This window comes from Gouania willdenowi, chromosome 24, assembly GCF_900634775.1.
Source record: "Gouania willdenowi chromosome 24, fGouWil2.1, whole genome shotgun sequence".
NCBI classification, from domain to species: domain Eukaryota; kingdom Metazoa; phylum Chordata; class Actinopteri; order Blenniiformes; family Gobiesocidae; genus Gouania; species Gouania willdenowi.
The window spans coordinates 18851988-18866472 of record NC_041066.1 but is presented as its reverse complement, the minus strand read 5'-3'; the positions used below and the strand labels follow the sequence as shown (position 1 = coordinate 18866472).

Genomic DNA, 14485 nt, shown 5'->3' with positions numbered 1-14485 from the left:
TTACAGTGATAATGGTCATTTGAATATCTACTGGAGCAACTAATGATGGATACACACTCCCCACATCCCCCCCCTTACCACAAACGTACAAAAACTGACAATCGACTGTGTTGCGGTGGCAAAATAAAAGCTTGACTGTCCTCTGTGAATAGCCACAGCCTTTATGTAACAGTAACTCATTCACATTCATCACCAGAGCAACTGTAGCCACAAACGACTTCATCATCTTTGTCACCAAAACGGGACATGACGACACAAGAAGAAAAAAAAAAAAGTAAAGACTGGGAGACAAAATATATAAGAAATGTGAAATGAAATGGGATCATGTGTGTATTTGTGTGTGTGTGAGAGCTGTGCTTTATTTGGCAACGATGCCAGTGCCACTGATGGCTTATATATAACTCATCGGTGTCAAACTCACTCAGACAGGCAGAAAAAAACCCACAAACACAAAGCTTCAGTATTGCAGAACCCTCTTCTTGTTTCGTAGCCTGAGCCTGGAGCAGCCTGTAAAAAGGGTCCAGTTAGAAGAAAGAGGGGAAAAAAAAACACTGAGAGGACTTTTTGTTAGGAATCGCTCCCCCTTTTTTCATCACTGAGATCTGATTTCATTCACCTCTCGGCCATGAGCAGCCGATGCAGTGCTAACACCCCTCTGGAGGAGACGTAGCAGCTCTTCTATACGTCTCATCTGCTGTTGTATATAGAATTTCTCAGAAACTCAGACTTTACTTGTTTCTTGCCCTATGACAGGGGCGTCAAATTCATTTTAGTTCAGGGGCCAAATAAAGAGCAGTTGATCTTTTTTTTTTCAGTTTAGTTTCAGTTTTTGTTTGTTTCAGTCTAACAAAATATATATAATAAGACTGAAACAGGCAGAAGCAAAATGCTTATATGCCCAACATATGTGTTTTTGGTGTCATTTTGTGTGTTTTTGGTGTCAATTTGTGTATTGTGTTATTGTTTGTCTGTTAATTTTATTATTCAGTATATTTTGTAGTATATTTTTCTCATTTTGTGTGTTTTTGGCGTCGTTTTGTATGTTTCTGGTAATAGTAACACTATTTTTCTCTTAGTGTGTGTATTTTTAGTGTCATTGTGTATTTTGTCGTTTGTTCATTTTATTTTTCAGTATATTTCCTAATGTTTTGTGTGTTTTTGGGGTCGTTTGGTTGTTTTTTTGTCATTTTGTATGTTTCTGTTAATTTTGTGTATTTTGTAGTGATCTTGTGTATTTTGTTGTTTTATTATTTATTTTGTGTTTTTGGTGTTTTGTATGTTTTTGTTTGTTTTGAGAAAATTTAGTTCTTTTAATAATTTGAGACTAAAAATGTCAAGTGGTATACACTAAGCATGGGGAAAATGGGAGTCCTGGTGATATTGTGGCATTAAATTGAATTTGTGTAATATTTTGGTGATATCTACAACTGAATTAGTTGGTACTGTAATTTACAAAATGATTCATGGTTTCTCGGATTTTTTTTTTTTGCTTGCTGCTGTTGGTCGAATTGGACGCTTTAAAGGGCTGTATTTGCAGTTTGACACATGTACCTTATGAGAAAGACTGCTGAAAGAAGATTACCATTAGTAACTCCAGAGGACTATTTTTTTATATTTAAAGTGTCGGTGTGGAGTTAAATGGAATCAGAACGCTTCATCTACAGCTAAGAGAGAAACTTCAATGTGTCCCAGATGGTTTGTGTAAATTAAGAGCTCTGTTGGACTGCGTTTAGGACATTTTGGGGATAACAAAACCAAAAAAAAAGCTCTTTTCCTTTCTGTTATTGAACATTTGTGTGTGTGCACCTTTTTTTTTTACCTTCAAGCTTGTGTGAGAGTGCCAGGATTGTTTTTGTGTGTGTGTGTGCATTAGACAGATGGTTGGGTGAGAGAAACAGTGGCAGCAGTACAAAAATTGATGCAAACCTGCAGAGTCACATGTACAACAGTGACTCTGCAATTGTGGATGAGCTGTAATTGCTGTGTAGCCTTGGCTTCAATTTAAACGGTCTTGCATTGTCATTACCTCCACTCCTTGTAGCCAAAGAACATAATCTTTTTTTTTTTTTTTGTACCCACTTACTCTAATGCCAACCTTCTTACACATGCTCAGTTGATTTCTAACTTCATTAAAGTATCTGCAGCATAAAGCTGACGATGGAAGTCAGAGAAATTGTACTAATGTGGCCAAAAACGAGCAATCTGTTCTCAGTAAGGGGAGACATATTGAAATATTAAGTCCAAATACTTGGAAAAAATATGGAATACTGTCCGTTATTTATCTACAGTAGTGTTTGAACCTTTTTTTAAATAATGCTTTTGGCTATTTTAGCATTTGGTTTCTTCTACGAGCATAGCTTTAATACCGTATCCATCACTAATTCTTGGGTGGGCAGATAATGACTGGGAAAGTAATCTGAGAATTTATACAGTGAATATTTTGAACATGTTGCTAAGTGTTGGAAACATTCTGGAAGGAACGCCGATCTACTGGGCAAACACACAATCTTTGAAAAATATCATTTCAAATCATGGGCAGCGATTTTAACCACAGAGCGTCAGTGAAAGTTTATTCTTTCTTGGTTAAAAACCAAAAGCAAAATTAACTCCTCATAGCAATAACTCAGGTAAAAATAAACAATTGGATAAATAGGATTGAGAAAATACAACAATTAACAAGTTAAACATAAAATTAAACTTGGGGCTTTGTGTTTTCATCATATTTTTTCATCAGCGAGTATAGTTTTTGGACCTTTTGGAGTAAAATGTAGTTTCTATTATCTGCTAATCAACCTATAACCAAACTAAAACAGACAACCAATCGATTTGATTGTTTCTGATCAAAAGTTAGAGCGTCTTTGTTGCCATTAAAAAAAAACAATGATGAATCACAACATTGGATGAGTCTTCACAAATACATATCAAAGTTAATGTTATGGGAATTGTTTATTCCATCACACAGCATAGAACTTGTTTTTATGAACTTTGTACCAAATCCAAAATAATTGTTTTTTTTTTAGAATGTAATGTTTTTTCCTCTTTTCCATTAATCGTTACATTAAAAATACAGTTCCTTTGTTGTTTATTGCTTTCAAGTTGACAGAAATATGAAGAGCTTTTATCTCTTGAACTGTAACGCCAATAATTGATATTTCACCTGTTTATCCAACTCAGCCTTACTAATTCACTGACTCAGATCTTTTTTCCCCCAGTCTTCTGTGTATGTTGAGTTTCTTAGCAACTTGGCTAGTGAACCCTCACTCTAAACTGGAGGATTTCTCATTTATTAATATCGTAGTATCGATCCATCCATTGGTCTGTCATGTTTCAGTTGTCACCTATTCATACATTCTATTGCATATTGAGCTCTAAACTCTGAAGTAACCATGGATGTGTTGTTTTGATCTGCATCTTCTGCTTTATTAGCAATCATTTCACCGTAATATTTGTTGAAACAACACCCCCTGACCTACAGTATTAGAAGAACCATGACTAAACAACATCTTATCTTCCCATTGATTGACCCAGAAGTTCACATCGCTCGCACTGAACGTCTTTCTTGCAAAATCTAACAAAAACAAAAAGTCTTGATATTCCAAGAACCACATGAAGATTAGAAAATATTCACTATGAACAAACACTAGTTATCAGAAGAGAAGAACATGTATTTACTGTTTAACATTCATCCTGGATGAACTAATGATGATCATTCTGAAGTCCAGCCTTCCTGTTCCATTTCAGGCCACAGTTGTTGCCTTTCCTCTCAGTTTCCTTTTGGCATCATTTCAGCAAATCAAATCCCTGCAGACTGCAACGGACAGCAATAAGAATTCTTGGCTCTTGCCTCCAAATGTCCTCCTTGATTTATCGTCCGACAAACGTCACAATCACATTTCTTGATTTTCCTTCGATCTCTTAATTGAGGATCACCTCTTCTGCCCTCTGTTTTTTTTAATTTTTTTTAAAATTATTATTCCAGAGCCACTTTCTCTTTCTCTTTACACAAAGTTAAATGGTAAATAGACTTGATTTATATAGTGCTTTATCCCCACACTGAAGCAGGCTCAAAGCACTTTACATGTCAGCTCATTCACCCAATCACTCTCACATTCACACACCAGTGGGACAGGACTGCCATGCAAGGCTCTAGTCGACCACTGGGAGCAACTTAGGGTTCAGTGTCTTGCCCAAGGACACTTCGACACATAGTCAGGTATTAGGATCGAACCCCCAACCTCTCGATCAGAAGATGACCCTCTTCCACCTGAGCCACGGTCGCCCTTGTCATTCTCACTTCATATTCTTTCATTTCTTCACCATAATTGAACTGTTTTCACCATATAACTGCTGTGTCTTGGTTTATCCTCTAATTCTTCCAGCTGTACATTCACTTTTTTTCTATGATTGCAATAGCCTCTAAAATAACTATTTTAAACTGGTTGTTTTTTGGTTTTCTTCTCCATCTGACGTTCTTTGCTCAAGGCAATAATCATGTTGGATACCGTGTATCACCGTCATTTTGTCTCCATTCTCTTTTTCTTTTGGTGCCTTTGGTTTTCATTTTCACTTTTGCAGGTGTAATACGTTTTTTGTGCCTTCATATTGTTGAGTTATTATGGAAAAACAACACGTCGACCAACTTTTTGAGGCAGGTTTCTTTGAGCTCAGACAAACACGGCTCCTCCTTCTATCCTTCCTTTCCTGTTACTTTCCTTCTTTGCAAATTAGGGATAATTTATAGAAAATAATTTAGGGAAAAATCAAGAATAAAGTCGAAATGTTGAGAATAATGTCAAAATGTGGAATAAAGTTTTTTTTTTTTTTTTTTTTTTTACCTTGTCTGCATATGCTGTCGAAGGTCCACACTACATATAGTGCAATGCATGTTTTATCATTGCAATTAAATAAATGAATTTATTTTATTTCAAGAATAAAGTTGAAATATAATGTCAATTGGAGTCGAAATTTCGAAAATGAACTCAAAATACAATATTGTGATAAAAGTTGAAGGTTTGCTAATGAACTTTTATCACAATATTGTATTTTCAGTTTATTTTCGAAGTTTCAACTTTAATCTAACCTTTTAGACTTGAATCTCACCATTATATTTCAAAGTTTCGACTTTATTCTCGATTAAATTTCAGCTTCATAAAAATTGGCCCCAATCCGCGACCCTACATAAACATAATATACATGTTTGGATCTGGGAGTAAACAAGAATACCTAGACAGATGATTTATTTTTGGAAAATCCACACATGCACATCATGGAAAACATGGAAAAATCCCAGGACGTGTTTTTCCTTTTTTGTTACATCTGTACATTAGTCCTGTTGCTGAACTTGGAGGTTGAACTCCTTGAGAACGCTTGAAGGCGGCACTGGCCCCGCCCACTGGCCTCCAAACGGTGAACCCTGGAAGGAAACAGGGGCGTGGCCACACCCACCCTGGGAAGACGCAGGGAAAAGAAGTGGATGAAGCTGAGTGAAGCAATAGGAATGCAGTTTATTCCCATTTGGCTTTTACTGGAGAACCTGTGGCTTGTGCTCTTGTTGTGATCTTGGATTCTAAACTAATCTTCCTGATGAAAGACAGAACAACCGCGTTAACCTGTAAGTAATGAAGGGATAATGGGAGATGAGCTCATTCAACAACTAATGGGAAAACAGACTTTTCTGCCATAAAATAAAACATCAACCAACAGCTTTCAGTGAAAGATGTAGAATCCTTGTGCTTTAAAGAGTTAAATTAATTGGAACAAACTTTGTGTAAAGTTTGACTAAATTCATCCGTTGTATGTATAATACCGTGACCTGGATCCAGCTTGACACAGTTGTGCTTTAATTGCTGGTAGATTGCAACACAACAGTTTTATATTCTACATTAAGATTCGGTTTTTTATCGATCTTTTATGGGTATATCTAATAGGTCATGCATTGTTAATGGATTTTCCTCAATTTTTGACAAATATTCTGTGTTTTAAAACCCATTCGGAAATCAGTCCATTTCACCTTCTTCTTTCTTCTTCTTTTTTTTTTCTTTCTTTACTCTTACATATCCAGTGATTATTGTCCAGTTTTTAGTGCATTCCTTTGAGTTACAGTATGTAGGATGAACCAGGTGACTTATGTAACTGTGCCCTGTGCGTACCAGTGCGCACACAACGCGACGCTTCCTTCATATAACTTCATTTTTCTTTACGTTCACTTCATTATTTAGTTGAAGTGTTAAAGTCTGCACAGCCAGTGTATATTGTGTCTATCTGAACTCTCCTGAGTGGGTTTTTTTCTCTTCCTCCCCCCGTTGAACTTGGTGCATTCAGGAGTCTCTGTACTTTTCCACTACCAGCGGCTTTTTCTTGGCATCTGGCCTCCAACCAGTTTGTGCAGAGAGACAAAGCCTAAACTGTTTAAACTGAGAAGAAGCCAAAACCAGAAGCTCATATCAAATGATAAGGTGATCAAACTATTTGTTTAGGACTTAGTTCCAGATGGGGATGCAGGTGGTAGCCTGAAAACAATGTGATAAAATAAATAAATAAATAAATGAATAAAAATAAAGTCTTGAAGAAAAGTAATGTGTTTTTTTTTTTTTTTAAAGATTCTAAATGTATATATTTAAGTGAAACCATATGTTTGCTTTCACATATGCTTTACTATAAGATTACACACTGGATGTTTTGTTTATTATTGCGCAATCCTATTTATATAGTTCCCACAGGCCTCTCTGTAAACTGTATGTACTTTTTCTTACATTTTGACGCAATCATATACCTGAGGCGAGGCGGTGACGCAGGGGGGGAGGGGTGGGGGTTTGGTGCGCAACGAGCTCTGATTGGTTCAAAAGGTGACCGATCACCTCCTCATTTTATTTACTAAAAGTAAACGTTGATGTTGGACCCCGCCCTCTTCACTGACGCTGGAGGCACGTGGCTCCTCCCACCTCAGATCTTTATAAATAGGAGGACAACTACCACAACCTGTTAGATTTTGGATTTTTAAACAGCTGGAGTGAGGGCAACTGAACTCATCATGACAATCAAAACAGAAACAGAAAAGGTCACCATGATTCACTCAAAACCTAAAGGGATCATGGCTCTGATCAGCGGTATGCACGAGGGCGATTGGATGGTTTATTTTTTAATGGATTTAAACCCGTGTTACAAAAACTAAATGTTTGTTTTTCTTTTTCTGTTTTTTCCCCTTTTGTCCTGCAGCCTTTATGAAACAAAGAAGGATGGGTTTGAACGACTTCATTCAAAGACTTGCCACAAACACCTACGCATGCAAACAGTGAGTATAGCATCTGACTCATGACTCATGGTCATTGTTCTGCATTCACTGAAATACAAACACGAGCGTCAATGTCAGTCATTGAACATTTGAAGGAAGTTTGCAATGCAATGTGACTCCCACAATCACTTATACTAACGATGTATTGATGCTTTGTCTGACTCTGAGCCCTGTTTTTTATTTTTTTACTTCCAGTCCTGAGGTCCAGTCTATTATTAACTTGAATCCTCCTCAGGATGCCGAGCTCATGAACACAAACCCCTCACCTCCTGTAAGTGTATTTACTTTATATTGTGAATTGTGTTTCTCTTCCTTTGTTTACACATCAGCGTTTGCACACATGCGTAGTTATCCTGTTGCACGTTTATAGTGCAAGGTGATAGTTTGAACTCAAACATTGACATTTTCTTGACTTCACAGCCCAGTCCGACGCAACAAATAAACCTCGGTCCATCATCCAACCCCTCGGCAACACCCAGCGACTTCCACTTCCTCAAAGTGATCGGCAAAGGCAGCTTCGGAAAGGTTTTGCTAGCACGCCATCGCACTGATGACCAGTTTTACGCTGTTAAAGTCTTACAGAAGAAGGCTATTCTGAAGAAGAAGGAGGTAAATACTAGTGTGCACCCACTGACACACATGGTCGCACACTGATAAAGCTGCATAGCCGCATAAGGTGCGTCAGTATCTGTCTAACCCATGATCATTGGCTGTTATCAGGAGAAACACATCATGTCAGAGAGGAATGTGCTGCTGAAGAATGTCAAGCATCCATTCTTGGTCGGCCTACACTACTCTTTTCAGACGACAGACAAACTTTATTTCGTCCTGGACTACATCAATGGGGGAGAGGTGAGTCCCGTGCTTAATTGCCATCAGAACATGAGCGATAAGAAAGTGAAGAGACGTTGAGCTGCAAAGCTAAGGATCATAATTAGGGGAGGTTGATATGAACTCACATTTCAATGTTTTTTCTCAAAATGGAGATATACCATATTAAATCTCAATAAAGTCTTACCAAAAAGACAAATCTGGGTTAAATTTCTGATGCAAAATGCCACACAGGCACATTTATTAACAAACGGCTGCACAATATGTGCTACTTTTGGCTTTTCCCCCTATATGGGACAGCATGTGTGAGTGAGTTCTGTAGTGTGGCTTGTTTAGGGAGAAGGTCTGGGTTAGGAAGCGCTCAGTAATCCATCTAACTGTGCTTTTAATGCACTCTAATAATAATATTAAATACTTGTATAATGTGATTTGTACTGTGATATATAAAAGGTATATCTCGATATAGGCGATATTGTCATTTTCTATATCACCAAAATAGAAAACTTTATTGCCCAGCCCTAATCATAATAGTAAAATTATGAAAAAAAGGAAGACACAAGTCAGTTTTGGATGAAAAGTAGGTTACAGAGGCAGAAACACACATGATGTCCGGAGACAAGAGGGGAAATCCTGTCATGAGAAGCAATAAAAAAAGCTTTTTTTTCACTGACGGAAATCATGGGTTGGGTTGGAATAGCGGGAGAAACCGAAGGGGCCGAAATTAGCAACAGCATTCACTGTGTGCCTAATCGGGCTAATTTCCTGTGATTGTTGGACAAGCGAAGACAGTGTTGATTACATACAGGCCTCATCAGGAAGCAGGAGGCATCGCCTCGCTACGGTTTCTGTCCTACCCCCTGCTGCTTGTTCGCTCCACCCATGGCCCCTGTTTCATCTCTTTCATGCTCTCGACTTCCTGCCCAACTATTTCCCTTTAGCTTCTTTCTTTTCTGTGCCTCACTTTTTTTTTTTTTTTTTATTGTCGAACTTTCGCCTCATATTTCCCTTTGTGGTAATGATTTTTCTTTGCTATCTAGATCCCAAATACATAATTTAGTTTTGGTTTATTCCGGACATGTGTTAAAATAATCTGACGAAATGACAAAAAGTCAATAAACAATCATACAACCGAAATGACAAAAAGTCAATAAACAATCGTAAAATCATGCACTGAACTTAAGGGAAGAAAAGACACAGAATGAAACAGAAAACCCAAATTAATTGTCCAAAATGAGTGGAAGGATGTTCAGACTTATTTAATCCCATCAATGCTCCAGTTATGTAATCCATTGCTGTCACTTTCTGAACAGGTTTTGACTAATTCTTTTCATTCCTTTTTCCTTTTTTATCCCAGTTGTTCTACCACCTGCAGAGGGAGCGCTGCTTCCTGGAGCCCAGAGCCAGGTTCTACTCAGCAGAGATCGCCAGTGCACTGGGATACTTGCACTCACTCAACATTGTCTACAGGGACCTGAAGCCAGAGAACATCCTGCTGGACTCTCAGGGTCACATCATTCTTACAGACTTCGGACTCTGCAAAGAGAACATTGAGCCCAACGGGACAACGTCGACCTTCTGCGGAACACCCGAGGTAAATACGAGCTGAGTCATGATTCACATTGATAGTGTAATGAGTCTATAAAGGAATCTAACTCATAACTCCTCTTTCCTGCAGTATTTAGCTCCTGAGGTGCTCCACAAGCAGCCGTACGACAGGACAGTAGACTGGTGGTGTTTAGGAGCAGTTTTATATGAGATGCTCTATGGCCTGGTGAGTTAAGTTTCTATTCATACATGTACCATACTTCCTCCTAGGTTTCTGTTGATGCTAACCCATTATCTATCATATTCTCCTCTTTAGCCTCCATTCTACAGCCGTAATACAGCAGAAATGTACGACAACATCCTCAACAAGCCGCTGCAGCTAAAACCCAACATTTCCAACTCAGCACGACATCTGCTGGAGGGACTTCTGCAGAAAGACAGAACCAAGAGGCTGGGATGCACAGATGACTTTGTAAGTCAGTTATTAGCTCACCTCTTTATCTCTGTGTGTTTAAAGTATTGATTATAAATGCTTAACTATTTTTGTTTTGTGCTTTTTTTTTTCAGATTGAAATTAAGAACCACATGTTTTTCTCCCCCATCAACTGGGATGACCTAAACGCAAAGAAGATCACCCCTCCCTTTAACCCCAATGTGGTACGTTCCTTGTTAAATCTGTTTGTTAATTTTGTTGACAAAAAAATTTCATACTAGTTTTCATAGACTTAATTTTTAAAGTGACAATAACTTGACTGACTCATTTAAGAAAAATTTTCAATTGAAAAATATATCAATATATGTTGACTATTTTGTCAACTAATAAAAACTAAAGTATAATGTTCACATTAGACAAAATACGATCATAAGTCAGTTTTTTTTTTGGAAGGTATCCAATCAAACTTGTTGTGTAAAAGGCGGGACAAGCTGTAATACAGACTCATATAAGGTTGATAAATGAAATCTCCAAATCAATTTTTTTAAATCATGTTTTTGAACAAAATAAAAAAATTAGTTGTGCCAACCTATGCATAGCACGTAAACACCTGGTCACTAGGTCTCAGTGAACCACATCAGACCTTGTTAAACTACCTCTCTCCTCAGTGCATTTTAGCATGGAAGTTGATTGCACTTTATTTTCATAGAACATATTGGCCACTTTTATAGATGTATATTGTATAGACATTTATATTGTATTGTGAAATCATCAATCGTATCGTCCAATTCATGACAATGCACACCCCTAGTCAATACTAGATCTGCCAAAGTTTACACTCTACATTCTTCTATTGAAGTCAACTTTTCTTTTTGATGACGAAAATTTAAGATTATGCAAAATTCTTTCTGCAAATTGAACAATTTCCATTGGTGGAAACATACTTAAACCTTACTAAGTCAAATCTGCTCCTCCTGTCCTTCTGCAGACGGGTCCCAACGACCTGCGACACTTTGACCCAGAGTTCACAGACGAGCCGGTACCCAGTTCCATCGGCTGTTCCCCCGACAGTGTCCTGGTCACTTCCAGCATTAAAGAGGCGGCCGAGGCCTTCGTGGGCTTCTCCTATGCCCCCTCTATGGACTCCTACCTATAGGACTGACTCAGTTTGGACCTAGTTTCAAATACTCCATTTGCACAGACCTGCATCTTGACCCCAACCCATTGTTTTCCAACAGAACGATGGATATTGACAAAACCAATCCTTGCAACAAACCCGCATCCACAATGAACTGAAACACTTACACTTACTTTCCACATCGTTCTCGTCTCTTGAGTGCATTTGGACAGCCTGCGACAAGAGATTGTCTGCCGTGGTAATTTGGTGTTTAGTTGGGGTTGTTGCTCTAGTTTAACAAGATTCCTTTCAGCCTTCAATAGTTGATCCTTTACTTGATTGCGGAGATGTTTTGCACATAGTTCAGGCAGCTTAAAATCTCCCTGCAAACCTGAAACCACACCTGACACACAGAATTTCACACCTTCCCTCAGAATGGAGAGGATGTGTCCATCTTCATCCATGTTGTTAAAAAAAAAAAAAAAACTGTGTGGAAGTGACATTCATATTTGGTGCTTTTGCTTCCTTTTGATTACTTAATGTGTGTTTGAAAAGGGACTTACACGAAGCCGAATGTTACAGAGGAACACGTGAGTTCTCCTAAAGGTGCCTTTATTTTATTTTTCTCTCCATTTGAGCACTTAAATTCCATCCTTGTCAACGACCGTGTTGCTTTCTTCACTCCTCGACTTGTCATTGAACGACAGCTGGAGTTTACATGAACTTTTCACGAGGTCATCGAAGAGGAACAATGAACCATTAAATAAAAAGGGAGGCTACGCTTGTTCTGTTTGGAGCTCAAATGATGTTTCAGACCTTTCATTTGCACATGATACAATTATGCTGAGTGAGAGAGCAAAAGATAAAGCACTGCTGCTACGTGAGAGACTGAGGGACGGGTTGAGAGGTGTTTCCTTTTTGTCCTGCTTGTCAACCACGTCCCCCTCATGTAGTCTTTCTTTCTCCTCACGGTGATGTTGGCGGCCGGCGCTCCGTCACTCAACACTGAAACTGGACATTCCATTTTAATATTGCTGTAATGCAGTTTGACTGTATTTAAGTTTGTTTGTATATTTGGAGTTGTGTGTATTAGTTTTAATGTATGTTGAAAAAAAAAAAAAAAAAAAAACTAAAAGTATGCCGAGATATATATATATGTAACAATTCTTGTCAAATGTCTTGTAAATTGTAAAATTGTTAAAGATTTATGTGACCATCTTTGCAATAAAAGTTTAACTTAACTACAGTTTTCCCTCTTTGTCTTTATTCATAGGAAATGGAACACAAGTAAACTTACTTCAAAGGCGAAATTTCACGAGTTCATCTCCATGAACTTTACCATACTTTAATTTATGTGTCTGGCGTTTGACAAAAAAAATAAAAAAAATTACATTTACAAGTAAAGGTAAATATTAAACTACAATATATGAACAACGATTCCAAGTGGGTAAACATTGACTTCTTGCTCTACTGACCAGGAATGTCCCACACTCCACATTACTGTAAAGAAGATGGACTTTAACTCCTGTGATGCGTCAGCAGCACGACACAAGAGTCAATGACCTTTAAATCCAAGTTTATGTGCGTGTCGGTAAGAATGTTGAGTAACTATAAAGACGTCAGTGTGTGCCAGGAACACAGTGAGTGTCCAACACAACAGTTTCAGAGGACGAGTGTAAAGTTGGCCCAGTGACCTTGAACCCGGGAAAGGATGAAATTTACAACTTGAGGCCTTTGAGGATAAGGTTAGCGGCTTAGCATAGCAACTTGTACATTTACTTTGTCCTACACAGACATAGACTATAAATTTCTCCCTCTGGCCACCTGTGAGGAAGTTAGAGAAAAACCTTAAAGGGGACATATCATGCTAAATCCACTTTTTTAGCCCTTAAATGCATTTTGTTGTATATTAAGAGTGTTTAGAAGTACAGAAAAGTTCAAATTAGTCTCTTCAGGTGCTCTGTTGATATCTTTATATTCTGTTTTGGTCATATTTTTCAATCTCTTTCAATTTTTCTATTCTCTATTACGTTTTTTGAACAATAGCGTCACAGTATTTGCAGTGGAACTGCCAAATTAGGACATCGACTCCAGGCCCAACACTTCGAGCAATCCGCCATTTTTATTTCTCGCTTTTATTTTGTAGTCCAAGCTCAAGGATGCCGAAGTTACGAGAGGATAAGTCAAAATGTTCGGTTGTTGGATGTAGTAACCCACACGCTTCATTACAACGTCTCCCAGCATCAGAACCTTTTCAAAGTGCCTGGTTGAGTTTTATTTTTCACGGAAATGTACCCACATCTGTGGGTAAGGTCATTTTTGTGTGCGCGAAGCACTTCAAGGATGACTGCTTCAGCAACCTCCGCCAGTATAAAGAAGGATTTGCCGAAAGACTTTGTCTGATTGAGGGTTCAATTCCTTCTATCTTTGGAGACGATGAACAGAGCACTTCGGTAAGCTGTAAATAACGCTAAAAAGTGTGATAATAAGACGTCCCTGTCATTGTTTTGTTAGCATTAGCAGTTGCACCATCTTCATATGTTAGCGCTGTGTGCTCGTTTTAGATCCTTGATGATATGGCCTACGTGATTTAATTTAAGTCTAAAGTTTTCATTAGTCGTTTCATTTTGCCATTTTTGTCTCCGAAAAGACTGTATTAAAATGCATTTTGTGACGTTAGCTTGGCGCTAGCTCGGTGCTTGTGTTAGCTCACTTGTTAGGGTTCTGCAGGTTCATCATCTTCATTTTCATCTCGCTCTGCCGCATCCGACTCTGGCTCGAACATATAAGGCTGGATGGACAAGTCTTCCGTTGTTGACATTTTGTAAATAACGTGAATAAACATTTTCTGCGCCGCTACATAATTGTATCTCTTCTATCAAACTACAAAAATGGCCGAACAGGCTGGAGTTGAACCAAGTGTCACCTCTGCTACCTGGAGAGGGGGCGGGGTATGAAGTGTCTCATTTGCATTTAAAGAGGCCGCACCAAAACGAGTTGCTCTCAGAAGCACATTAGAAAAGGGGCCTGTTGAGCTATAATAATGAGGAATTCAGACCCAAGCATTGCAGTTCCGCTTTATATAGACCACAACTGTATGATTTATATGTAAAAAAGGAAGGACTTAAATGCATGATATGTCTCCTTTAAAGCAGGGGTCGCCAACCTTTCTGAAACTGTGAGCTACTTCATTTGTACTGTATCGTCCTAAGGGCTACCAGCACTTCTTAAATACTAAAAACACACAGTTTCACTTTAATTAGAGGGT

The 14485-nt window shown here is 38.2% G+C and overlaps 1 protein-coding gene across 5 annotated transcripts in view; it reads left to right on the top strand.

Moving 5' to 3' along the window:
• Positions 1-12346, top strand: part of sgk1 (serum/glucocorticoid regulated kinase 1) — a 39561-nt gene extending 27215 nt beyond the window's left edge. For 3 of the 5 annotated variants that reach the window (XM_028439341.1, XM_028439340.1, XM_028439339.1), the window contains 9 exons: positions 7216-7291; positions 7487-7562; positions 7712-7900; positions 8012-8143; positions 9477-9713; positions 9798-9893; positions 9984-10139; positions 10235-10324; positions 11089-12346. In XM_028439341.1, the coding sequence (XP_028295142.1) occupies positions 7216-7291; positions 7487-7562; positions 7712-7900; positions 8012-8143; positions 9477-9713; positions 9798-9893; positions 9984-10139; positions 10235-10324; positions 11089-11256 (1220 nt within the window). In that variant the 3' untranslated portion in view covers positions 11257-12346. Of the gene's footprint in view, positions 1-5454; positions 5612-6945; positions 7107-7215; positions 7292-7486; positions 7563-7711; positions 7901-8011; positions 8144-9476; positions 9714-9797; positions 9894-9983; positions 10140-10234; positions 10325-11088 lie in introns of those variants that run through there. The other 2 variants (XM_028439343.1, XM_028439342.1) reach the window with 2 other exon arrangements.
• Positions 12347-14485: the final 2139 nt, after the last annotated feature.